Source organism: Juglans regia, chromosome 8 (genome assembly GCF_001411555.2).
Source record: "Juglans regia cultivar Chandler chromosome 8, Walnut 2.0, whole genome shotgun sequence".
Classification (NCBI taxonomy): Eukaryota; Viridiplantae; Streptophyta; class Magnoliopsida; order Fagales; family Juglandaceae; genus Juglans; species Juglans regia.
The window spans coordinates 11,218,389-11,245,812 of record NC_049908.1 but is presented as its reverse complement, the minus strand read 5'-3'; the positions used below and the strand labels follow the sequence as shown (position 1 = coordinate 11,245,812).

The 27,424-nt window shown below is 33.2% G+C and overlaps 4 protein-coding genes across 5 annotated transcripts; 2 read left to right on the top strand and 2 right to left on the bottom strand.

The window, feature by feature from the left end:
- Window positions 1–563: 563 nt before the first annotated feature.
- On the top strand, window positions 564–5,253 carry LOC118349313 (mediator of RNA polymerase II transcription subunit 28-like). The gene is made up of 4 exons (XM_035693644.1): window positions 564–852; window positions 958–1,137; window positions 4,056–4,168; window positions 4,316–5,253. The coding sequence occupies exons 2-4, from the start codon at window positions 960–962 to the stop codon at window positions 4,448–4,450; spliced, it is 426 nt and encodes a 141-aa protein (XP_035549537.1). The 5' UTR covers window positions 564–852; window positions 958–959; the 3' UTR covers window positions 4,451–5,253.
- LOC109021403 (U1 small nuclear ribonucleoprotein A-like) lies at window positions 5,048–7,257 on the bottom strand. 2 transcript variants are annotated; one of them, XM_035693641.1, is made up of 5 exons: window positions 7,100–7,257; window positions 6,837–7,009; window positions 6,530–6,623; window positions 5,806–5,894; window positions 5,048–5,620 (listed from the first exon to the last, which is right to left on the bottom strand). In XM_035693641.1, the coding sequence occupies exons 1-5, from the start codon at window positions 7,182–7,184 to the stop codon at window positions 5,327–5,329; spliced, it is 735 nt and encodes a 244-aa protein (XP_035549534.1). In that variant the 5' UTR covers window positions 7,185–7,257; the 3' UTR covers window positions 5,048–5,326. The 2 variants fall into 2 exon arrangements, with proteins under 2 accessions (XP_035549534.1, XP_035549536.1); XM_035693643.1 differs by having other exon boundaries at window positions 5,048–5,611; window positions 7,100–7,244.
- Window positions 7,258–12,763: 5,506 nt separating this feature from the next.
- On the top strand, window positions 12,764–13,577 carry LOC118349249 (indole-3-acetic acid-induced protein ARG2-like). Its single transcript, XM_035693044.1, has 2 exons — window positions 12,764–12,965; window positions 13,119–13,577. The coding sequence occupies exons 1-2, from the start codon at window positions 12,892–12,894 to the stop codon at window positions 13,351–13,353; spliced, it is 309 nt and encodes a 102-aa protein (XP_035548937.1). The 5' UTR covers window positions 12,764–12,891; the 3' UTR covers window positions 13,354–13,577.
- Window positions 13,578–26,366: 12,789 nt separating this feature from the next.
- LOC108979821 lies at window positions 26,367–27,310 on the bottom strand. The gene has a single exon (XM_018950590.2). The coding sequence runs from the start codon at window positions 27,128–27,130 to the stop codon at window positions 26,615–26,617; it is 516 nt and encodes a 171-aa protein (XP_018806135.1). The 5' UTR covers window positions 27,131–27,310; the 3' UTR covers window positions 26,367–26,614.
- Window positions 27,311–27,424: the final 114 nt, after the last annotated feature.

Here is a 27,424-nt window from a genome sequence, read left to right as displayed (position 1 = left end):
TTTGCCAATTTCAAGTCGACGGCCAAGCCCCGCGTTCGTATTCTATTTCGTTCATCTTCTCTAGGGCAGCTCCTGCTGCCCCGCTCCGCTTCCGCCCCGCCCCGCATCTAGGACCCCTAGCGGGGGCGGGGGCGGGGGCGGGTGGTGGGGAGGGCCCAACCCCGCCCCGCGTTTCCCCCGCCTTCCCCCGTCCCCATTTTTTATATATATATATATATTATTAAATACATATTTATATTTTAAAAATTGTGTATATATAACTATATATTACAATTTGTTAGATTTTTTTACAAAATATGTATTGACAAATTTAAAAATTACATAGTTTAAAAATTAATACACTACAATTTACACAAAATATGTATTGACAAATTTAAAAACTACATAATTTAAAAACTAATACACTACAATTTACACAAAATATGTACTAGTAAATTTAAAAATTACATAGTTTTTAAATTATAGTCATATTTACAAAATTTAAATTTGTAATTTGGATCTAAAAATGTATTTTTAATTACTTTTACACTTATAAATAATTTTTAAATAAAATAAAAGTAGTATTTTTTTTTAAGTTAAAAGAGACAGGACGAATTGGAAATCTATCCTGCACCCCGCCCATGGGGGCAGGGTACCCCTACCCCACATCCCAAGAGCGGGGGTAAAAACCCCACCCCCCGCTGCATGGGGCGGGGTACGGGGAAGGGGTGCCCCCTAATCTTCTCAATCTAAGGTGCATTTTCGGGGGAAAAACCAACGATCGGAAAGACCCAAAAAGACCTTAAATCGGAGCTTTTCATGACCACTTTTGTCTAGGCTTCTCTGAGTCTTTGAAACATAGCTGTCATACAGGCACATTTCTCTCTCTCTCTCTCTCTCTCTCTCTCTTGTGTTGTGTCGTGTGTAACTTTGTTGTATTTTTTCCTGATTTTTTTCCCTATCGGTTTTGTTGAATAGAAATGGTGGAGCGACAAGCGGTAGATCAGCCACACCAGATTGATTCACAGCTGCAGTCCTTGCCGCCTCCAAGGGACGACATGATTGCTTGCGTCATGGCATTAGAGGCTGCTTTGCTTCCGTGCTTGCCCGCGAGAGAGCTTCAAGCTATAGACCGTTCTCCGCACCCTTCTCATCAGAGTAAGTAGACCCATTTCCCCACTCTTCTGACTCTTGTTGGTCATTCATGTTTATAGAAACTCATCAAAGAATCCGTTGGTATAGTTCTTTTATCTGTCTTAATTTTAGCTTGGCATAATGGCATTGCTCTTTTTGCGTGACCCGAAGGGCTATTATCTGCACTTCCATTATAAATTTTTTCTTTTTGTGTTGCTGAAAATAGGACAATTTTTCTTCCTTGTGTTTCTTCATAGCGTCAAGCATATATTAGCTTAGGAGTGGTTTTAATTTGATGAGGCTTGGACCTTCCTAGAAGACAGTCTCTGTGCTGGTCTTCTCTGCTAAATTTTGAAGAGACCTGTTGTACAATTTGAACGAAAAATCTTTTTTTTTTTTAATTATTATTATTTTTTATTCACGACTTAGAAAGCATAATATTGCTGCAGAATGTGGAAGCATTTTGCTGTATCAGTTGTAGAGAAGTCCCCAAAAATTTATAATTTCCAAACATGAATGTGAATAACGTAAGGGTGTGCACCGGTAGGCTTGACTCCTTGAGATTGTGTTTTGCATTCTAGTTTTGGAGTCAAGGAATCACATGAAGCTTATAGCGTTATTTTTGGTTATAGAATCCCCGTAAGGTAACAGCCGAAATAGATGTTTTGTTTCAAAAGGGGACTATTTTCTGAATGATTACTCAAACTAAAGATGTAAGACAACGGGGAAGAATTCGAAAGCCGACTTTGGAAAATTTTAGAGAGAGTCAAATCATCAAGGCCTACCTAGAGATGGTTGTCTTGAATACTTAAAATGTTATAGAAGTAATGTCAATCAAATACGAGTGTAGAATTTTTTTTTTTTTTTTTAAATTTTTTTTTAATTTTTTATTTTATGTCGGGGAACTTCTCCAAGGCAGAGCCCTTCGGACCCACTCCTGTAGAGTAAACCCCGGTCCCGTGCACCACACCTTCGGAAGTTTCCCTACACGGAACTAATTAAATCACTGGCTTTTCACCAGGGGGTGTGGGCCCAAAGGATTGTTTGCACCCATGAGGTGTTGAACCTTGGACCTTGAAGGGTGTGATACCCCAAGACCAAGGCCTTCAGCACTTGGGCCAACCCCTTGGGGTTTATGAGTGTAGATATAAAGGAAGTAGTACATCGATCTATTCAATCAATGCACTTTGTGGTACACTTTTCCAAAATGGTCTTTTTGTGGTTGAACTATTGTGAGGGAGGAGCATAGAATGCTGTAGTTAGGATCAAAGCATTACAATGCAAAACTAATTGAGCTGTTGGAAAATTATAATTTGAGGAAGAAGATTATATTTTGATGTTTTTGAGAAAGGAAATGTAGAAGTGTGAAAGTCTGCAAAACTAGGATGATCTAATTTAGGGTCTGGAGGTGCGCACCAATTTAGGGTTTCCTGGGATATAAATGATTATTAATGGGATTGTATTGATTCCTTTCTAAGGTATCAATGAGAGCTCAACATAACATTTCCACTCCTGTTGCCAGTTGTATTTTCATCTATTGCTTTGCAGAAGACTCTGTAAAAAAGTTAGGTTATTCTTCGTGGTTAATGGCCAAGAATGTTTTAAGCCATTTAGCTTATAGTAGACTCTGTGGGGTAAATGTTCAAGTTGTAACATCTTCTTCTATTTTTGGGTAACTTTTTATTGTCTTTGGTACATTGAGTATTGTTCTTGGAAGGCTAATAATAGGCTTAAGTGATTATTCTGGTATTTAACTGATATTATTTAGAAGGATGGTGTCTGCTAGATGTTGTAGTTTAGTTCAATCATGACATATCTCTCTCACTCTCAAGTTTATTTTTTCATTTGTTATTAATAAAAAAAAATATTTGCAAAAATGTGGCTGGGCATATTAATATTTTTACATAAGTATTTTGATTCCTCTCATTTAATTTTCAGTAGTGAAATCAACAGTTGATGTTCATGTGCACAACCTAAAAGAAATCTCAAAATCATTGGAGATTTTGATAGTCCATCTTTTTTTTTATCTCAAAAACTTTAGTTGGGAGGTGTTCAGTAAGTTGGCATTGGGTTTGAGGGAGTAAGATATTTAATGTGTTCAAAAGGTTGTTTTTAGGAAACATTTTTTTCATCTAATGGGTGGAAACTTTGTAATGCTAGGGTAGAACCTCTGTTAAGGCTTCAAAGATCCATAATTCCTTTGATGAGGATTTGGTGATGATTACAAATCATTTGTGCAGGGGCTTGCTTTTGCTTAAGTCAGGTGCTTCTTTCCTTGTGCTTGGATAATTTTTTGTCCTGGGAATATGGAGTGTCATTGATGGGTACTTTAGCTTGCTCTGCCCACGAAATAGATATTCCTCCTTTGGGAGATGGAATTGAACTGTCAGTCGCTAATCTACCCCTCCCCACCCTCACCCCTACCCCAACAAAAGAGGGAAAAAATCAGTGATAATCATCTCAAGGGTGAGTGATAGTGAACTAATAGAAAACCTTACATAAAGATTACCTCTTTCATGTCCCAAAATACAAGTGACTGTGGAATTCGTGTACAATGAGCTTGCAGAAAGCCTTTAGTGTTTCTATTTTTCTTGCTACAGAACTTCCCAGTACTCTCTTAGGTTGTGTTTTAGATTTACTCTACTACTATTCAATATTTTATCATTACTTTTCACTACTTTTTATTACTATTCACTCTTATCCAATATTTTATCGTTACTTTTTCATTATTATTCACAGATCATTTGAGATCATCTCACTATCCAAACGTAAATTTTATCCTTCTGGTTCCCAAGATCTTGGGGCATTTCCTTTTTCTATTTTATTTTCTCCGGAAATCTTTATGAGGTGTATTTGGATTCTGGAAAGCTTTACTCATTTAAGGGCTCAGTCTGTCTTCACATTTAGTACATGCTAAAAGGTGTCAAATTTGTGACTGACAGTTGATGTGGAAAGGTATGCACGAGATTTTATGGAGGCTGCCAAGAAGCTTCACCTTAATTTTATTGGCCTGCAACGTGAAGATCAGCCAACAAAGGTTGAAACACTTAGAAAGGTAACTCAAAGGTCGCATTACTTCTCAATAAATAAATAAATATAAGGTATTGCAATGACCATCTGCAGTTGATATTGTATATCCTATCACTGCTCCTGAAATTTACTGTGAACTCGAAGTCTTCATTGCGATTTCTGCTTTTAACAGGAGATTGCTTTGATGGAGGAAGACTTAAGGATAAAGAGTGACATTATCAAGAAGCAAGAGAGACTGATCCAAGGGTGGAGAAAAGATTCGAAAGACCAAGTGGACAAACACAACATCGAGTTGAAGAGGGTGTAGGGTGTATTTTGTAAGCAATAAGCTCGCTATTTTCTGAATTGGAGTCAAATTTCTTGGTGCTGCATGCTCCTGATCACATAGGATTGATACTGCGCTCCCTTTTTTGTAATTTATAAAATGAGAAATACTCTAATCATAAAGTGATTACACATAAATAATCTCACAAACTGATATGGCTTGATATGATTTGTCATATTGTAAAGTTACTTTTATTGTAAAACATATCCGACATATCACATGAAATCACGTCAGTTTGTAGAATTACTTTTGTGTAATTTCTTTGTGGCTGTAGTGCTTCAAAATGAGATTAGGACAAAAAATATTTCTTGAATACATAACGGCTACAAATTCCAAGTCTTGCATGGTGCTATGGATGATTGAATGAGAGATAGCAAACTGCAACATTCAGCAAAGGGAATGGAATTGAGTTGCCTCAAATGGACCGATGCAAAGTGCCATCTGTGGAACTCATTCAAGCAAAACTCATTCCAATGGTGTACAAACAGATTTTGGCTTGTAAATTGCAGCATTGAGATTGAGAAAGCTACAATTTCAGCTAAGATGATTGAGAGATTCAAGTTTGTGGGATACACGGCAACAATAGTAAACCTAGTAACAGTTTCTGAGCTCATCGAATAACATAAAAGAAACTTTAGGCAGGTTGACCAAGAAGCAGTCTGATAAGCTACTTAATTCTTCTCAAATGGGGCGAAAAGACCATAACTGATATTACAACTGCTACAATACATGCTCTCACTTCTAACGGCTACTTTGGATTGAGAATGTAACAAAGCAACAAAAAAGCATACGAGAATATATGACAACTCATTCAGTTGGTGACATCTAGTTGGAGATGCAATTGCAACCTTGCATAGTCTATTTCTTTGCATAGGTGATCAACATAGGGTTCTGTTGGGTTATCTTGAAACCTTGGAGTGCCTGCATTGCTGCCGTTGATTGCATCTCATCTCCATACTCCACAAAGGCAATCCCTGGCTTTGTTTCCACCATTCTAACTTCCTTAAAACCAGTATATTGGTAGAAGAGCATTTGAAGCATCATGGGAGTTGTCTCATGTGGAAGATTCTGCACGAACAGAATGTTATTTGGTGGAGCAGGTCCCTCTGGTAGCATAGGCTTTCCACTGCCCGGATAAGGTAGCTGAGAGAGCTGAACGAACATAGTAAGGTTTGTATAAAGAAAATTAAGTAAAGACTAGGAAATTGCACGCCCATCAGACTGCATCTAAGCACAGGCATTTCCAATGTTTAATAAAATCCTAGTTTCGGAAACCGTATCTAGCGATGAATTCAGAATTGATGCCCAAAATTTAAGAAAACATGCTTAGTACTTACAGCAGGTGTTGCACCGTAAGCACCGGCATAAGCAGGATTCAAACCCATTCCAGCTTGATTAGCATCATGTTGCTCTTTCTTCTTCTTTCCTGGTTAATTGGATGCATTTAAAACTTTTTAAAAGACAAACCGGTAATAAAAAATCAGGAGTACCCCTTTAACTTTAACTTTGGAACGCATGATACAGAACGTGGATCCTCCTAAACACATACTGAAGCCACCTTCCAAACAGCACATGAATTTCATTTATTTCTAATAGCTACAAGTTAAAACCTAGGAAAGTTCAACTAACGTGCAAAGAATGGATGCTTGTCTGATTAAAAACAAAACTTAAAACTATAAATAAACAAAAATAAGTTAATATATAAAGCCCTAGTTCATCCTACTTATGGAGTTTTCAAATCACCATAGCTATATCACATCATATCCACATCCCGAATCTACATCAATGACAAAATCTTCTACGAACTTCCAAGTTAAAAAGTCAATACCAACATCAAGTTCTAAAATGGTCAGGATACTGAATTGAATCCCACAAAACCCAAACATCGTTTCACGCCTAAGAGAAAAAGAGAAGATGAGAAACACGATACAACCATGCATACATACACTCATGAAATATGCTGAAGAAAACTTTTCGACGGTTAAAGAGTTCCAACTGTACGAGTAGAAAGAAAAAAAGGTTTCAGGAGACATGAGAACAGAGAAGAGGGAAGTGTTTTACCCTTATCGTCATGCCTCTTACGTCTTTCCCGTGGAACAAAAGTACCATCACCCTTGGCAATTATATCTGATTTTGTCTTTGCATATTGTATTCTCTGTGTTAATTACACAATATCCATCAAATTTGATTGTTAACAAAAGAAACAAATTCAAGTGCAACGGAAGTTGGAAAAAAGAGTGAGAGAAAAGCAATGCAGGCAACTTTATGCTGAGGGGATTGAGAAAAAAGAGTAAACACAAAATATTGAAAGCGAGAAAGGAAAAAAAAAAAAAATGGGGATTGAGAAATCAATGGAAACGAATTGTACCATGGGCTTGTCGTAGAAAGGGAAGCCCTGCATTTGGCGAAGGGCATTGGAGGCGGAGGAGACGTCCTCGAAGACCACCCACGCTTGACCTTTGTGCTTCAGTGTCTTGAACGCCAGCACTTCCAGTATCTTCCCGAACTGCGAGAACACAGCGAGCAGCGACTTCTTCAACTCTGCCATTTAAAATTCAAAATTGAAAAAAAAAAAAACAAGATTCGAAATAGAAAGATGTGGAGGGAGATTGAGAGTGCATGTCTCAGTACCTTCAAGCTTGATTTTCTCGTTGAGATTGTTGATGTATATAGTCACGTTGGGTGGGACCTCAGTGCCCGTAGTAGCCTCTGCCATTGAAGGGGGGAAGGTGCAGGGCTTTGAGGGTTCGGCTATTCCTGTCCAGATTAACGATCGGAAAGATTACCCTAAACAGTGCCCGCAGGCTGAGACCGTTTCCATATGGGCTTGGAAGTTTTTTTAGTGGGCCGAAATGGAGCAACTCATACCTCATATCAGTAAATGCTCAATTGATAGGCTCAGCCCCATTAAGGGCCCAAATGATAAAACTTCTCCAAATCAGATCACATAGAGGATGTGTGATTTTTTTTATTTTTTTTTGTTAAAACAATTATTAATCACACACGATTATTTAGGCTCCACACTAAAATATAAATCACACATAAAATCTGGTTTGAGAGTGATTGATCAATCTAGTTCCTCAAAATTCTAATTGGCTTTGCTGATAGATTGATCTTGATTGTTATAAAAGAAACAATTATGCTATGTATTACGCTATTATTTTACTCGTATGATATTAGGTTAATGCATCAACTATTACTTTAAAGAAATCATTTCAGTAATTAATGAGTAATGCTGCATTAGCATAATAAGATAAAATTCAGACAATACTATAATATATAATTTTTTAAAATAAGAATTAATAATTTCGTTCTAGAAATGATAATTACAATTTTAGATTGATTAAGACTGCGTTTAGATGTTGAGTTGAGCCCAGTTGAGTAGTGAATGGAGTTATATGGGACCCATCTAAACTGAGTTTAAAGTGTACTTATATGTTAAGATGAATTTAATATTTGTTATGAGAAATTGAAAAAAGTCGTGGGTCCCACATATAAAGATGTTTTAAGTTGAAAAAAATTATGAATCTTACATGTAAGAAGATTTTGAATTTGGATGAATTTAATAATTTGAGAGTTAGGTGTTTGAATGTTAGGCTCAATTTAAAGTTAGACTGAACTTAGCTAAGTTCAGCTTAATTTAAAAACCAAACGCAGCCTAAATCTAAATAATTGAATAAATTTGTAACTAAAATAAAAAATTATTTTTTTAACAATAGAGTCAACTTATTTGTAAATAGAATGTGTAGATTTATACATATTAAGACTGTATCAAACAGTATCGTAACATATCTGATGTGTCGACCTAATTAAATTAGGATACGCGTCACAAATGCGAATAGTGATTGCAATAATTACGATGACATGCTCAATTAAGTAGAGCTAAATCTGAAATGATCCGTTTAAACTTTAAAGATATGGGAGATGGTCTTGAGATTTTAACATCAACTTAAAAGACGAGAGTGTCCACTCTTCCATTTAAAATAGTTAATACAGTGTTGAAACTTTTCGAGAAAAAAAAATCTACTGAACTTCCTACTATTCATACAACCTCCACACTTCCACTTCTACTCAGCCGGCAGTAACGAGACTCATTGACTCTGTCCCATTGCAGTGGACCGCGCGCACAAGTAGTCCTGCCCCCGATAGCGCGCGGCAGCATTACTGCATGCTAGCTTCTGAAATAATGTAAAGTGAGGAGGAGAGCATGTATGATGTAACGGGTGTTAATGTCCATGAAGTGTCCTGCTGTAAATGACATGATCTTCATATCAACGTACAACAACACTCAAAACAGAAACAATAGGCGGTGCCCATTGTAATGCAATACCAAGAAATAAAAGACTCATTCATTTTTTATATCCTCAAGCATTTAAGAAAAAGATTTTACAACTCATTCATTAATTGTCGAGACCCATGTTGGGACAAGTAGCATTATTCAAGATACATATCAGATGGCAGTGCAGTAGTCTTAGTAGGGTTGACAATATATGACACGATCCATGAACTTAACACGAACACGACACAAAATTAGCGGGTTTGAGTTTGATGTTAACGGATTCGGGTCAAAACGGGTTGACTCGTTAAGAGACGATTTATTAATGGGTCAACCCGCTTAACATGAAATCAATCCGTTTTGATTCATTTAAATTTTATTTCAAAATTAAAATTTTATTATGTTAAGTTGTAATATTAGTATTTTTTAGTATACTTTAAAAAAATATTTTTATTATTGGGATTATAATTCTAGACTTATGCTTATATATATTTGTTATTTTACAGTTTGTAATATTGGTTTTATTATATGTTAAAATTTGAAAAATATTGATATATTTTTTAAGATGTTGTGGCTACTACTAAATATAGATTTTAACTTCTATGTGAAATTATGTTAATCAGACCAAATGAATTATGCGTATTAGTTCAATCCGTTTACATGAAACGAGTTTAAATAGGTTGTGTTATTTTAATTTATTTCTAATTAATTATTAAACGGATGACATGACACGATCTGTTATTTAGATAAATTGAGTTAAGATTTGAAAGTTTAATATGTTTAACTTAATGGATTGGATTCGGATCAAATGTTTATAACTCGAAACAATATCAACGTGACCAAAAACACGATTTGTCACCTCTAACCGTCTCAACAGATCAGAAAATGAAGGAACGAATGAATAATAAAAGCGAAGTCTGTTGATGCTGCATGCAGGCCTAGTAGTACTCTTGCTGTGGGATTCACGGGTTTCACTTTAAACTGATATCCCCCAGCTAGGGAAATGAAATCCAGCCAGTCTCCATTTTCATGATGCATCGTATGTCTGTCATGAACAGCCTGGACTACTGCCACATGCATGGCTTTTTTTTCTTTTTAGCTAGATTTTTATTAATTGGCAATAACTTTTTGGGAGTTATTTGATACACGAATATCCATGTAAATCCAGCAACAGCATTAGGTGCGAGTGTTAAGAATAATACTTCTTCTTCACAAGAAGCAGCGTGTGAAGAAGCCCAGCACACCTAACGTGCTGGGTGAAAGAAAGAAAAAAAAAAAAAAAAAATTAATGAAAGGTGTGTTGCAGCTTTCGGCTGATGCGCAGCACAGTTCGAGTGTTAAATATTAAATACAAGTCATAAATTTTATATAAATTTTTTATAAAAAAAAATAGATTTTACTAATAAAAAGTAGTTTTTTTATATTTTTTTAAAATAATATATATTTTTTTACGAGAATTTATATGAGATTTATTTATTTAAGTCTTGTACTATTAAATATAGTTATATGTTGTAAAAATGATGTGTATTTCTTTCAAAAAAGAGTAAGATATATCATTAAAAAATTATTTTTTTATGTGAATTTCATATTTACTCATTTTTTTAAAAGGAGTGCGTAACACTTGCGTATTTTATTATTACAAATATAAATTCTCTAAAAATAAAGAAAAAATGATATTTTCAGTCTTAAGTGTGCAAACACGTTTTTTTTTAAATGTTGACATCACATAATTTTTTTTTATTAGTAAATCTTATTTTTTTAAAAAGAGTGTACGAAAATTATATAATCTAAAATTATATTTAACATGAATTAAAAGGAAGTATTTTTTTTTTTATAGTTTTTTATCAATTCCGCATATTATTTGATTCTAGGATGGATGACAAGGGTTGGAATGATAGCCACCTAAAAATGTGAAGCAAAGAACAGAACAGAACACACATCAGAACAAAACAAGAAAAGAGGTAGTAATGGAAAGATGGTGCACGACACAAAAATCCCTTGGTGTGGTGAGTAGAGAGACCGAGACAGAAACAGCCTGTCTCCACCTGGACCCGGAGGTCGGTCGGGGCCTCTTTCTTTCATTCTTCCAGTTCCCGTCGTCTTTTCCACACGCCCACGTTCATGGACGGTTGCTACCCGCCGCCTTCCTTGCCCTTTTCTAGATGCTCACACTGCACCACTTGTCCCGACTTTTCTTCTTTTTAAGTATTTAAATATAATTTTAATAATTAAGTATATTAATTTTTAAGAAACAAAGAACTCAAAAAAACGAGAGACGATTGTACTTGTAAGATCATTTCCATCGGTTCTCTATACTTCCTAAATTTCTAAATTTTAGGGAATAACTTAATTTTTTGACAAAATAAGCACTCCGATTCCTTATTTTAAGGGTTAGGTTTAGGATGTGAACAGTATTTCCTTATATTTGAAAAGTTACTATCTATCTCATAAATCAATTTTTATAGATATTTTATACGGAATAGTTAAAGATGTAGAAATAATAGAAAAATATTATTTTACTAGAATAGAAAAAATATAAGAAATGAGATGTACGAAATTTTTTAAAGATGAATAAAATTTAAGAAAAAATTATAAAAAATATGATTTCTAGCTAAAATTTAAAGAAAATTATAAGAAACTGAATGTGAATGTTGGTACCACAAAGGTACATTTTCCCTATAATTTAAGAAAATTTTTAGAGATTTAGTTAAAATCTTCCCTGCATCCGAATCTCTATTATAGGGAAAGGTTTTAGGAAATTAACAATGGTTTTCTAAATATAGGGAATCACTATTTATCTCCTAAATCATTTTTTTATCAATATTTTATTCTAATAAATAAAGTAAATTCTTCTTCCAATCATCTATACTTTATGTCATATTCATATTTGTTATAGTTTTAAATAATAATTTAAATAATTCCAAAAATATAAAAAAATTAATTTTAAAAATATTATCATACCCGCAAAAAAATAATTTAAATTTTTGTTTAAAATATTCACTAGAGTAATAGTTCGAAAATATAAGAAAAAATATTGAATAATTAAGTTTGTAAATATAAGTAAGAGAAAAAAATAATAAAAAAATAGAGAAATATTATTTTAATAAAATAAAGAAAAATAATAGAGAATGAGATGTAAAAGATTTTTGAAAAATAAGTAAAATTTAAGAAAAATTTTAAGGAATATGATTTTTAGTTAAATTATAGAAAATTTTGAAGGAAATTGGATGAGAATGCTCTAAGAATATAACTCTCAATATAACTCAAAAGCATCTAATTAAACTTAAATCGAAAAAAATGCAGATTTACTTATGCATATTATATTTTAAATAGTATTTCTCATACTATTTTCTCAATAATGAATTTAATACGTGAATATTTAACTAAATAAGATGTAGTATGTAGTTAAGATTTGAACTAACTTCCTCTCTAATACTAGAAATTATTAGTTATCTTAAAGACTTAAATAGATGAGAATAAGTAAAATCAATTATTTATAATATATTTTTAACAAATTATATGACTATTTATTTTTAATTTAAAAAAAAAACGGAGGAGGAGGCTCTCTCCGAACAGATCAGGTGGGTGGAAGTTGGAACCGTGGAAGGGTTGCGCAAAGAACGAGAGGCGTTGGACGCTGTGACGAGGTCTGTCCGTTTAATACTGGTGGACGCAACTGCTCGTACCTTTCTCTTTTCATTTCCTAGTTACTTTTCCTTAAATTGTTTTTATTTTTTTAAAACGTTAACTAAATTATTTTTTAAAGGAAATAAAACCTTTCAAAAATTAAATAAATAAATTTAAAAAATAATAATTATAATTGTAATATATAAATATTATACAATTATTTTAAAAATAAAAAATAAATATAAAAAAAATTAAATTTTTAATAATAAATCTCGTTATTTTTTAACATACTTATCATTATTCAATAAATAAATATGATTAATGGGTCCCATCTGTTTTGCCCTACTTCGCTACGCGGCCCTATATATAGAGCCCCCTGCCTCCTCCTCTGCTCCAAAGAAGCTTTCTTGGGGTAGTCGAATACGTTGAGGTTTCTCTTCTGTCTCTCCTTCGCTCGCTTGGAAGGTTTTCTTTTTCCTCGCTGGAAAATCTCTCTGCGGTGGCTCACGAGTAATACACAATGGCTCGCTCTCTCTCCAACACTAAGCTTTTCTCTTCTCTCCTCGTCGATGGATTCTCTAATGCTATAAGCAGGTACTGGGAAAAACTCAAAATTTTATCAAACACCTTATGACTGTGTTTTTATAATTTATTGGTCCCGTTAAATCGATGCTCGTTCTTCTGAGACAAATCTATATTCTATGCGGAGACGTATAAGATTCCATTATTTTATTACCCCTGGTACAGGCGTGGATACGCGGCGTCGTCACAAGGAATAATGGCGACGGTAGCAAGAGGAGGAGGGGGTTCATCGGGTGCAAGGATGGTGAAGAAGGCAGGAGAAGATGCTGCGGCGGCGGGTTCCACCGAGAAGGTGGCCTGGGTCCCAGACCCCGTTACCGGCTACTACAGACCGGAGAACTGCATGGACGAGGTCGACGTGGCCGAACTGCGTGCACTGCTCTTGAAAAGCAAGCACTGAGTGCCCTCGATCTGTACTACTGTCGACTAGATAGTTAACGGGTTGTATAACATTTTCCAGATTTGTTAGCTTCTGATTTTGAGGAATGGAATAATTTCATATCTATTCTTCCTACCTTAGATGTTCAGATGGAGTCCCCATCCCCAAAATTTCCTGACACATTTTAAATTGTTTCAAATATCAATCATTTAAATAGAAAAATGGATCTACGTTACCCATAATAATACTCGGAATGAAAGACAGCATTTTTCTATCATATTTCCAGAAATCCCGATCATGAAGGTGGTTTTGCTCTGGTCTGAGCGTTTCATGAGGAAGATACATACCTCGGACTGTACTTGTGGGCGTCGGCGGTTGATGTTGGATGTCCCTTTTGTGTGTAAGGGTTAAGCCATGGGATCGTGGGGCGGTTCTCTTCTTGCTTGGTTTTTGTTTTTATACTCTATATATCGATCTGCATCTGCTTTTTATTTTGTCTTTCGTCAGGGTCTCCCAACTTGGACAATTTATGCTGGGAAATTGGAATTTAAAAGTTATTCCATACTAAATAATTTGTTTTGTGGGTTGATATATATCTTTTTTTTTTTTTTAAGGAAAAACACGTAAGAGAGTATACATTTAGATATTTAAAACTGGGTTTGGTTTTAAGACTCAATTGACTTCAGTCTAATTTTAAATTAAATCTAATATTTAAACACCTAATTCTTAAATTATTAAACTCATCTCAACTCAAAATCTCCTTACATGTGAGATCTACAATATTTTTTTAACTTAACACATCTTTATACTTGAGATTCATAATTTTTTTCAACTTTTCGTAAAAAGTACTAAACTCATCTTAATATCTAAATACACTTTAAATTCAATTTAGATAGATCACACATTGACATAACTCTTTCTACTATTCAATTCATTACTATTCAATTTACTACTATTCAAATAAAATTGAGTGAACTTCAACATCCACTTTTAAAACTTTCACCAAAAAAAAAAAAAAAAATTGACAATTTCAAAGAGTTTTGCTAATAAAACTCATTTGAACAAGGAAGCTGTCAACAACAAGGTAGCAACCTAGAAAACAAAACTTAAAAGTTCAAATTAAAAACGCTTTATATCTGAGTTTAAACTTTGAAGTTTACGAAATTTCGGGGCGTTGAATTGTTCATCCCATTCTTTAAAATTTGATTAATATGTAAATTTTTTATATTTAGTTAATCATTCAAAAATTAAAATTTATAAATTATATTAGATTAACTATCATACTCTCTATAATAATAAAATTTTATTATTTTTATTTCTTTAATTAATTTTAATTTTTAATTACTTTTTATTTTATTTTAATAATCGTCAATAACAGTTTCATATGTAAATAAAAATCTCATGTGCACAATCCAACACTGCCTTCTATAACCCAACAATGCAACACAAATATACTTACACACAAATAACAATCACAATCCAACACTGCCTGCTATATTTCATGCAGAGATGAAAACGAGCCAAGTTAGAAAATACATGTTTGTTTCACATATGGTACTGCTTCACATATAGTTGAACCAAAAATATATAACACCTAAGATGGTACTGCTTCACAACAGGTTTCATCACTTGAACTAAAAATATATAACACCCAAAATAGAAAATTTTCATCAGTACAACATTCACATATAGTTGCTTCGCACAATCACAAACACCCATATTAAGTCCAAAATAACAAAAAGTCACAAAATAGCATAAGCAATAGTTGCTGCCGAGCCACAGCCACATGTATTTCAACCACATGTAGTTGCCCAACTACTAAAACCAATTGTAAAGTGTTTAATTACAATATTAAGTGGATAAGAATAATCTCAAAACATTACACCAACAAAAGGCTACACATCTTCTAAAGGTTGAAATGGAGATGGAGATGAAAATCGCTTCCTTGAATCCTCGAAAATCTTTATTTGAAGATTTAAGAAATACTCTTGCTGCATTCCATTCATGCCAACAAGATCTAACTTCATTATCTTCATATCGATTTTCCTTTTCTCTATATCATTCTTCCTCTTTCTCCATTAGTAATTATGCCCTATCAGAATTTAAATTGCTGACAGCTTATCTTCTTTCATAAGTGCATATGGCTTAATCATTTCTCATGCTAGTTTAGACCTCAACAAATTCAGCATCGGAAGGTTCTCTAGCCTTCTTCTTTCTCTCTCTTTCTGTTTTAACCTTCTTGCCTAGAGGTCTCTCAGAAATGACCTATATATTGTCATCTATCGTGTCGTCTCCTAATGGAGTCGATTCTGTCATAGTTGGGCGTTTTCCACGTAGTTTTGTTCTTGTTAACAACATGGACATATGTTGCTACCATTTTGGTTAGTGTCTCAATAGACACCAATAGTGTTCCATGTTGGAAGTGACCTTCTCAATCTCTTTATACATAATTTTAGCTCTTTCGATCTAAATATGTGAAGTAGTGAGAATGTGAGAAGATAATTTCAACAACAAATTTTAGAATTGATACAGTTAGAAACTCATACCTTGTCCTACTTCATCGCACCACTTAGATGCAATGAATCTACTTGGATCATGACAACACAAAACTTATTTGTGCATTTTTGAATCACCGGCCATCGATTGGTCACTAGCCCCCAAAACGATTTGCCATGCTAGATTTTTTTATACTCATTGTAATAATTGCTACTTCTTTTCCACATGTGTGAAGATTTTTGGTCCATCTCCCGTATAACATCTATGCTACTAAGGTGAAAGACACATCGTTGTGTCTTTTTATTAGGTAGCCTTTATTCACATTTTAATTGTGTTGCTTGTAGTACAACATTATCATGTCTGCTAGCTATTGGGGTGCCAGAGATACCTAGTTTAGCATATCTACAAAATTTCCCAAATAAAACTTGTAAAATGAAGAGGAAAAATCAAACAATGGAATAACCTAGATCTGAATGTTTGAGATCGAGTGCTAGGGTAGATAATTTTACCCTATTGCTAGGAAAAAATCTAGACCTCACCGATTGAGATGGATTAAGAGAAAAAAAGATAAAAGAATTCATTTGACTTAGCTATAGTAGTTTTCATAGATGACTTGAAAGATAGATACATTGTAGCAAATATTTTGGATAACTTTTATTTGACCAATCTAATGTAGATAAAATTTGAGGGGCACTGGTTAAATTATAACTTTCACTGGCATTTTAGAACATGATTGATGATAGATTGAAAGGGATAATTTGTACTACTATGTTTTGCTTTTTATTTCTTGTGTTTTAAATATTGTTGTCTTAATCCTTCAGTTCAATATGTTTGTCTATCAGTATCATGCCTTGAATATTTCGGTATATTTGTGAATATTAATAAAATGATTTAAATTAAAATATTTTATTAAATTTTGAAAAATGAGAGAAAAATATTGAAAAAATATAGTATAAAGTTAAAAAATTATTTGAATATAATTTTGAATATTATTTTGTTCTGAAAATTGAAAAAGTTAGATTTTTTTTTTATGTTTTGTTTTGAGAATTTGAAAAGTTTGTAATGATTATTAGATGAAAAAGTTAAAGATTCTGAAATTGAAAAATATTTTGTGTTTGAGTAATATTTGGAAATTTGAAAAATTTGTAATGATTATTAGATAAAAAAGTTAAAGATTTTGAAATTGAAAAATATTTATTATTTAAATAATATTTGGAAAAGAAATATATAAGAATATTTGAGAATAGTTGTGCTGTTAAACAGCTATTGTTTGGAAACACAAACTATCTCATCTCAAAATTTCTCAAGATTTTTTTTCCCAAATATTACTCGAACATAGATACTTTTCAAATTTAAATTCTTAACTTTTTCATTTAATCATTACAATTTTTTTAAACTTCCAAACAAAACACAAAAAATAATATAACATTTTCAAATTCCAAAACAAAACTAATATTAAAAGATTATATTATAACAATATTTTAACTTTATAATATTTTTATTTAATCTTTTTCTCATTTCTTAAAACTCCACAAAACATCTTAACTCAAACTATTTCACTATTATTTACAAAATTCTCATCTCATTTTATTTTTTAAACATCCCCTTAGTCTTTCCGTCCTATTTTTTACAATAATATATGATATACATCAAACTATTATCTCACTATATAAGATGTGATACATTTATCACAATTGAATGATAAATAATCATCTAATAAAAGATTATCTAATAGTGATAAATAATAATCCAATAAAAAATTATTCAAGGATTAGATCCACATCTTTCGTTATTATTAGAACCTGACCTCTACCTCTCTTTTTATATTTATAAAGAGAGTGCTCTTCTGGGGCTAGAACCAATGACCTCACCCTTAATTCCCATCATGATCATAAAAGGTGACATACTAGTTTAACTACAAAAAGACTCCTCCATGAAGTCTACAACTTGAGCATGCATACGTTGTGTGTAGCGTATTAGGGCAGCCCAATTTGCACTTGCACATGGTAAAAATTACAATCAAAGCGATGACTGGGTTGCACAAACCTAGTCGCGGCTAGATTGTTCCAAGTACATATAGACTATCTGGGTTGCTTGGATTTGGCAATGGTGGTAGCCACCCTTAATCACTATGACTTTTAATTGATAATTGAGTGCAAATTGAAGTGCCTCACACCATTCATTAACTTTGAGTGTAAGCCCTTTTGAAGTGGAAGCAATTTGTGTGGTTGCCCCAAGAAGCTCTCATATATATATATATATATATATATATATATATATATATATATATATATATATATAAAATATGTTTCGTTATGGAATGACACCATTTTAGAGAGTATATAAACTCCACAAAACGATGTTATTTCATTTTAAGATAAATCACTCCCTCTTCGTGTCTGTCTGTCTCTCATAAAGGTAAATAAGGGGAAAAAAAAATCTTAGATTGACTCTCATCTCTTTCTTTCCTTTTCTTTTCTCTCTCAATTCCCTCGCCATCCAACTCCCCATCTTCTTCATCTCCTCCTTCATAGCCTGCTTAGCCCCACAACACGGCTTCTCTTCTGCCTCTTTCTCCTCTTCTCATCCTCACCTTCTTCTTCTTCTGCCTCTTCTGTTCTTCTTCACTTTTTCTTCTCAAGGCGGTTTTCCATGAGATATTCATAAGCTACGGTGTGGTTCTGCGTCATTCCAGTAGATCGGTGGTAGTAACGTTGTGTCGTGGGGTACTTGTCGATTGATGGTGGTCGAAGTGCAATAAATCTAACGAAAATAGAACCGGTGGAGAGGAGAGAGAAAAAATACACTACTATAAAAGCATATTCACACAATGATAATAGAAAGAAAAAAGAGATCAAGAGGAAGATGAAAAATATATTCACACAATCTCATCCTCATTTTCAGTGAAAGCACTCAGAGTGATTTGAATTACTCTTTCAATTACTCTTAATAAAACAAATGTAGCCAACCTCTAATACCACTGAGAATAAAAAATATGCAGCAAATCTTTCTTACTCCACTATGCTCCATCTTTATTTTAATTATATTATATTTTCAATAAATATTAACGAATGATTGGGTTTCGCACACTCCAATGTCCCTGCATAGTAGCTGCCATGAAATTAGCTAGGTGGCTCTTTTTGAAGGTTGGCATGTGCCGATTAAGATTCTATCTTCCAACACCATATTATAAAATAAATCGTGTGGTGGAGACAATATACCTTTTTGAAAAATATAAAAAAAACATGCATTAATGGATTGGTTGTATGAATTAAAAATAATAATATTCAAGCTCGGTTTTGTTCTGTACACTAACTTATATTTAAATGAGTAAGTTTAGATATAATCTTAGAATTAGCGTGTAAATTTTGCATATTTTTTTAAAAAAAATATAATTTATTATTAAATAATACTTTTTTTTATTTAAATCTCAAAAGAATTTATTTTTTTAAAGAAACGTGTGAGACTTATAAACTCTAAAAATGTTAATATCATTTTTCTATTTAAAATAGTTGGCTCTCCAAGGCACTGTTGATGGAATATAATGCTTATCATACAAAGCAAGCAAAATATTATGTACCTTCTCTTATGAACATCCTAAACTCTGTCCATGTGCGTGGTTTCAATGTCTCAAACACTCCTCGCCATGCTGTATTATTATTTTTTTTAAAAAAAAATTTGTCTTATGTGATACTATAATATAGGGGAGAAGCTTAGATCATGTCAAAAATCGCTCTATTCCCAACAAAATATTACGTCAAGAAATTATATGAGATCGGCTTATTTTATTGAGAAATTCTATTTGCAGTCTCTAAGTGGAGACGATATGTGTAAGCCTTTTATTAAATGAGAAAAATCATCATTTTAAAAGAGATATTTTTATAGTTTTAAAAAATTTTAAAGATAAAATTACCTAAACTTATATTACAATCTTTAAATAGAGACTGTATATAACATTGCTTTATTTTATTTACGCTCTCACTCACGTTTATTAGTTTTCCACTACTAATTATTATCAGTTCTAAAGAGAGGTACCTATTATTTATAAATTTAATTATGCTTTTTATTAAAAAAATAAAAGAGTAATGATATTTATAATTTTAGTGTGTTCAAATCTCACACGTTCTTTTTAAAAAAGGCAATTAAATTTAGAACTTACGTAAAAAAATAAATATTTAATAATAAATATTACTTTTTTTTTAAATGATGTGTACATTACTTGCATATCATAAAACTATATTTAACATTATTTAAATGAAAAAAAATCAGAATCCTTGATTAAGCTTGCGACAGTACTTATCTATGTTGGAAGGTAGATGTGGTGATTTGCCGATACCTTTGTATTAAATGAGTAATGTTACATATAATTATAGAATGCACAAATATTATACAATCGTTTTGAAAAAGAGTAGGGTCTACTATTAAAAATTAATTTATTTTTATATAGATTTTATATTTTTTTTTTTTTAAAACGACTGTATAATACTTACACATTCATAATTATATGATATTTACACATCCACAATTATAAATATCATTCCTCACGTTAAATAAGGTAAGAATATGTCACGTCAACAAAGAGCACAATTTGTTCTGCCAAGTGCTCATCAATTTGGAGAGATATACGGGAGGAATTGGCCGTTGCAGTTTACGTGTAAGAGTTGGTAACGTTGGCTTTGACCTTAATTTCCTTCCGGAATTCATGCAATTTCAGTGGGACTTTGTATCCAAAACAATTAAGGATCCGCTTGGATACTGGGTCCCGTTTGGTATCATAAATAGTTTTAATTTATGTCATTTCATCTTATTTTATTTTATATTGATTCTATTTACATACAAAAGTCTCAATCCATCTCATCTTATCATTATAATTTTTTTAAATTTTCATATAAATTATAATAAACAATTCAACTTTTTCAAATCTAAAAATAATAATAATATTCTAATAATATTTTATTTAACTTATCTAAAACTATCTCATCTCACTATTTGAACGAGCCCGAATCTCATCTCATTATCTAAACATTATTTAAATGCAAACACTTTTCAATTTTAAAATTTAAAATTCTTAATTTTTTCATCTAATTATTACCTAATCATTATATTTTTCTCAAACTTCCAAACAAAATATAAAAAATAATTCAACTTTTTTAAATTTCAAAATAAAAACAATATTAAAAAATTATATCTAACAATATTTTAACTATATAATATTTTTATTCAATTTCTTTTTTTCATTTTCTAAAATATCATAAATCATCTTAATTTAAACTATTTTACTGCTATTATTCATAAACTGTCTCATTATTATTCATAAATTTCTCGTATCTGATTAATCAAACTAGACCTAAGAGCATATTATATGAATTGTAAATAATAGTGAAGTAATAGTGAAATTAAAGTAAGATCTGAGAACAATTATATTCCTGTAAGAGGAAGAAAGAGAGAAGCTATGAGTGCAGGCAATACGAGGACGATTTATGGATTGGATTTAATAATAATGGAGGACATTATAACTTCCACGGCTGTTATACCTTCTGCTATAAATCTTCTTCATTGATAAGGAACCTTTTGCTATCATAATATACGTACACTTATGTATCACTTCTAGCAATTTCTTTGAAAATTCCGATTTTTTAATTGCTTGATCGAATTATATAGTTTAATCTAGGCTGCATTTGGTTACAACACTTAGCTAAGCTTAGCTTCATTTTAAGCCGAGTCTAACATCCAAATATCTAACTTTCAAATTACTAAACTTATTTCAACTCAAAATCTCATTACACGTGAGATCCATAACATATTTCAACTTGACACATCTTTATACGTAGAACCCATAATATTTTTTAACTTTTTATAAAAAGTACTAAATTCATATTAACATCTAAATATAATTTAAATTCATTTTAGATGGATCTCATATAATTCTCTCTACTACTCAACTTAGTACTATTTATAAAAAAATTAAGCTTAATTCAATATTCAAACGCAACTTTAGAGAGATATAAATAAAGCATTTATATAGAATCTGCACCTTTTTCAAATATTAGTGATTAGACCATCCAATTCGTATGAGTAATTTGAAAATATCTCTATTCAAGATCTTTCCAAGTCAAATAAGCAATAGCATAAACTTTAGAAAAATGCCTGTTTGCCGATGTTTCGGGGGTTAAATTAATTTAAACGTGTAAGCCCAATCAAAGGCGCATAACAAGTTAAAGCCCACTGACAGAGGAGAGGAGAGGAGACAAAGATAAAGCTAATGGGACAAGACAGACGCATGAAGGACAAGGTTTAAAGCTGACACAAAAGATAGAAAAAAAATAACAAAAAAAAGAGATCTAACTTGGAAAGATAGAGAGAATTCCAAATGTCAAACACATCACTAATTTAGGAGCCTACCATTTATGAAAATAATCAATATATAAACACATTTATTGAATCACCATACATTAGTATGTAAAAAAACCTATAAAATCAGGTAATATAAAAAAGTATTTGTACTTCAATCTTTATTCTTTTGCTTGTCTCATTCAATACGAACGAGGTCGTAAAATTTATAATAGGAGTTGGATCTGAAAAAATTTATAGGTAACAGGGTTAACATTTGTCACATGTTATGGGGTAAAGAGAAATCAATTGGTAGCGTTTTAAGACTTCTGACAAAATAAAACTAGTTTTGGGGGTGATTTGAGATTTGGATCCGGACAAAAATCCTAGAGTTTAGAGTGGAAGAAAGACTTTTTTTAAAAAAAAAAAATATACTACAGTCACTAATAACGAATATTACAACTGTGACATGAAACATACATAATAAGCTAACTACAATATTAATAGCTTCCTAATACACAACTGTGATTGATATGGTCTAGTCCATACTGTAAATCTCTACAAACCACTATCTGAGAGACAACACAACTCTGTCCAAGACAGAATTTACAAACTCCATACTTTGTCTAAGACAGAGTAGATGATACACTCTATGGACAAAAATCCAAGAGAAACACTTTATGGACAAAAGTCACAAAAGTCCAAGAGATTATGTGTTTTTTGTTTTTATTTTTCTAAAACAAAAGACATAACATAAATTAAAGATACATGATAAAAAAATGAATTACATCTTGGAAAGACATAAAACTGCATTTTCAACCTTTGAGGAAAAAAAAAAAAACAAAATGATTGTGAGGGCGTGTGAGAGCTACACGCCACCCTGGGAGTATGACGGTCAATCAAGTCTGAAGTAACCGGTGGCCTTGGACCGAGAAAAGCTGCACGTGGCGGCAAAAGAATACCCTTAGCGGTGACACGTGGATTTCACGCGCCCACTTTGGATTGTGCGTGCGGCTGACGAGTAGCGCCATTTGGCGAAATTCTTTGCCCGCCTTGGAAAACCTACGGTAGGGGGCATGGTGGTCGCTGGGCACTAGAGAGCAACAGATTGACCTTCCGCCATACTTAGCCCTAAAAAACAACCAAAAAAAGAAAAAGAAAAAAGAAAACTAGATAGGAGATGGAGGGATGAAAGAGGGAGGAGAGAGAGAGAGAAGCCAAAGCTCATCCCCCCTCTGCGCAAGTTTTGATTTGGTAGTGGTTTCTAAAGAGAATGAGTCTCTCTCTCTAAAACTAGGACCCGCTATTAGAGTTGAATGACCAATGCTGAGTGGAAGAAAGATAAATACATAAAATGAGTCACATTATTTATTAATAAAAAATTCACTGTGACAACTATAAATATTGTGAGACTCACTTTATATATCTATATCTCTCTACTCTAGATTATCCCACTTTAGATTCGAGAGTTCAGGTCAAAACGCTTGGAAATCCAATTTCCCACTCTCTTCCTCATACGTGCCCGGCTGTAGTCTTTACAAAACATCAACTTCATAATCTTTAGTTGCAACACCAACATAAGGCGTTTCGTTCAAAAGAAACACCGATAGAATGAGGATTTGTGCCCATAAAACATTTAACTTTTCCCACATTTAACTTGTTCTTTAACATATTACAACACTTTCTCATCCGAAATTAAGGTGCCTAATCTATAGACACGTCTTGCTTCCCTTCATTCATTGGGAAAAAAATAAAAAAAAAATAATATTTGCAGTCATGAGTTATACAAGTGTCGTGCACTCATTTTATAAAAAATAAATAAATATAGAATTTACATGAAAAATTAATTTTTTAATAATAGACTCCACTCTTTTTCAAAAATATTTGGTTAAAAAATCCAGGCAATTTTGGGACGAAAATCCGGCTAGACCTTTTCGGTTAAAAAATATTTCATCCGACCCGAAAAATTTAGGTCGGTACAGAAGTAAAATTTTTGACCCGTTCAGGTCAGGTGAACAGTCCTATCTACGCTTTCTTTATGTATAGAAAACTAGCAATGAAATGTCTTCCAATCATACAACCTTACTAATTTTGAAATTCCCTAGATTTTATATGCAAGCTTTTGAGTTTAAATAAGGCAACTGCACTGTTGAGGAACAAACACAGTTCAGCTCTACAATATGGCACAAATTTAGTAACAGTTCATCGTATTGTCTGCTAATAATCAAGGAGTGACTTAGAAAAAAAAAATCGAGTGAACAAAAGTACATGCAAATCATTCTTTTGTTCATGCAAATCATTCACCAATCACCTACTTCCTTTATCTGAGCTTAAGACAGTTACTATGCTATGTGGATCTATTACTTTTTCAACTTTTCATAAAAAAGTTAAATGCTCATCTCAACCTATTTCATACATTTAAACACATATATCAATCTATTTCCATTCAAACACATTTCAATGGGACCAACAAAATATTACTATTCATAAATCAACTCAGATCATCTCAACATCCAAACACAACTACATGATACATAGATCTTTCAAATTTACAAACTGCCATAGCATTCGTCATCATTTTTGTATGTTAAGATTTGTCACATCATATATCAACAAAGTAACCCTCAGCAGGTAAATAGTGGCTTCGATGAGAAGCAAACATGGACCCTTAAGCATGGATACATCAAACTAATAGCCATCAAACTAATACGTTTGGACAGTGAAAGTGTTTGAGAATGTTTGTGAATAATAGTAAAAAAGTAATGAAAAAGTAATAATAGAATATTGAATAATAGTAAAAGTATGTGAAAAGTAATAATAAAATAAATAATAGTATTCGATAGCTCCTTCATCCTCTGTTCACACTCATAAAAATTTCTATCATTCATTTTCCTCTGGATACACCATATAATGAAAACAGGTACCCATTTTCCACATTGCTGCAATTTATGGGCAATCACGTAACCCTCTCCAAGAGTTAAAAAGGTCCACTGCACTTCTTGCCATGACCCAAGCCAATCTAACTTGGCTGAATAAGACACTCCCCACCCGCCGTTTCACAATGGAGTAAAACGTGATCCATAGGCTCCCCACTCCTCTTACGCATGCTAAATCAATCAATCACAACAATGTGTCTTTTTCTTAGACTATCCCTGGTGTTAATGCCTCTGATGAGGCTATCCAAGAAAATTACACAGATCTTGGGGGACTTTAGTCCGCCGGCTTGTTATCACAGATTCACAGGGGATAAGAACAAATATAGAAAGACAGGGCATTTAACATCCCTTTCTTGGAAGGGGTCTGCAGGAGCTTGCGTTCACCCCCTCTGCTTCTCCAACTATTGGATATAACATATAAAAGAATATTGTATAGGCCCCTACAGCCCAATCATGGGCCTTTTGAATAAAACTTACATTAAAGGTTGCTAGATATCTTAAGGAAAATTATAAAGATACAACCCTTTTTACAAATCTCTTTCAAATGGGTGCATCACTGCATTTTGTAAATTAATGATTCTCCTATAACTATTTTACAACTTATATTACAAAAGTGCCCTCAATTTAGGCCCCATTTGTTTTCGTAGATGAGATGAGATGAGTTGAGATTAAAGTTAAAAAGTTGAATAAAATATTGTTAGAATATATTTTTTAATATTATTTTTATTTTAGAATTTGAAAAAGTTGAATTGTTTATTTTATTTTGTATTGAAAGTTGGAAAAGTTGTAATGATTAGATGAGATAAAATGTTTTCTGAAAACAAATGAGGTCTTAAAAATGTAGCTGTAAAACCGGTTTTGTCATTACTCCTCCAGATGATCTGCCATAGAAACCTCTGTCTCTTTGACAAGAGCAGCAACACTGTACACATCAGGGAAACCTCCTTGATTAGCCATACCATGACACTACATACACCATGCCAGAGTCTAATCTTGATTGCATCTCCCACTTCAATCTAGCGTAGTCAGAAAACTTTTCCCATTTCCCCCAATATAAAATCAATTCAACAGAGCTATTCAGCTCAACAATTTTTGGAATGATTCCAGTTCGCCTATTCCTCCCCAATCCACGTAGCACAAATCTCAGCCAAGGTCCGTAACAGAAGGTTCCCTTTTGACATGAAAACAAAGTACTCAAGCCATTTCCATTCTCTCCCACCAGGCCAGCTTACAGTGTTTTCGAAACAAGATCACAACCATATTCCCAGAACATCAAACAAACCGCAGTCCCTATTAATTTTCATTGCAGGTGGTTCTGTACAAATCGAATTTCTATACAAGAAATGTAAACGACCACTCAAAAGTTAAATAATCAAACCTCAGTAAAACAAAAGACTTTGTTCCAGAATTCATCATTTGCGAGATAGATAACCGAAACCTATTGCCATTAATCTCTTGTGAAATATAACCCACCATCCAAATCCCACAAAAAAAAAAAATGATAGAGTTCAGAATTCCGATTACATAGAAGATACAAAAGGATTGAATTTAAATTTCCTTACTTGGCCATTATCGCAATCGAATCCACACCCACACTGCGGGGAATCGTAGAAACTATCGATAGGAAAAGAAGCCGATGCAATACCCACAGAGAACTCAAGCTGGTCCCCGTCCCTAACCACCTCCACGATATCCAGCCACAAGAACAAGACCTTGACGCTGATACCGCTCAAGTTGGTGAGCCTGTTCTCGGAGATGTAGCCGCTGATGGTGGACTTGTATTTCAAGTCATATGAGCCCTCGAGGGAGAAACTGCAAGAGCCGTTCAGAAATGCGCTGAATTTGCCGTTGGATCGGTCCAGCTCGTATCCCAAGGCACCTTTGGGGAGCAGACCAACGGGGAAGTTGAAGTCTTGGATGGCCTTGTACACGGACTGCGCATCGTCGGTGGTGGTTGTGGGGGATGATGCGGCGAGTGTTGATAGGAGAAGGAAAAGGGTGAGGATTGCCGTGAGAGACATTGGGGTTTTCTCCATTTTCTTCGAATATGGATCTTTTTTTCCTTCCCTTTTTTTCCTGTTTCGACTTTCGATGTTCGGGGGTTGTTTGGATGCCAGGAAAGGACAAACTGGAAAAACGGGTCACGTAGATAACCAACGAGTTGCATTGCAGCTTTCACGTGGCAGTTCTTCTAGTCAAACCAGAAGGCCTAAAGCACATATGGACAATAGAGATATGGGATTATGGAAAGAGAAATTCTTAATACACTCCCGAGTACAGGTCTGCAAGTGCAAGCCTCAGCGTGGACTGAAACGGACCGTTTCATTAAT

Excerpts from the sequence above, each read along its gene's own strand:
- LOC118349313 (XM_035693644.1), top strand. The coding sequence starts at position 960 with ATGGTGGAGCGACAAGCGGTAGATCAGCCACACCAGATTGATTCACAG. Across the intron at positions 1,138-4,055 it reads TCCGCACCCTTCTCATCAGA|TTGATGTGGAAAGGTATGCA; the intron begins GTAAGTAGACCC and ends TGTGACTGACAG. Across the intron at positions 4,169-4,315 it reads AGGTTGAAACACTTAGAAAG|GAGATTGCTTTGATGGAGGA; the intron begins GTAACTCAAAGG and ends TGCTTTTAACAG.
- LOC109021403 (XM_035693641.1), bottom strand. The coding sequence starts at position 7,184 with ATGGCAGAGGCTACTACGGGCACTGAGGTCCCACCCAACGTGACTATA. Across the intron at positions 7,010-7,099 it reads CGAGAAAATCAAGCTTGAAG|AGTTGAAGAAGTCGCTGCTC; the intron begins GTACTGAGACAT and ends TTTAAATGGCAG. Across the intron at positions 6,624-6,836 it reads CTTTCTACGACAAGCCCATG|AGAATACAATATGCAAAGAC; the intron begins GTACAATTCGTT and ends TAATTAACACAG.
- LOC118349249 (XM_035693044.1), top strand. The coding sequence starts at position 12,892 with ATGGCTCGCTCTCTCTCCAACACTAAGCTTTTCTCTTCTCTCCTCGTC. Across the intron at positions 12,966-13,118 it reads TTCTCTAATGCTATAAGCAG|GCGTGGATACGCGGCGTCGT; the intron begins GTACTGGGAAAA and ends CCCCTGGTACAG.
- LOC108979821 (XM_018950590.2), bottom strand. The coding sequence starts at position 27,130 with ATGGAGAAAACCCCAATGTCTCTCACGGCAATCCTCACCCTTTTCCTT.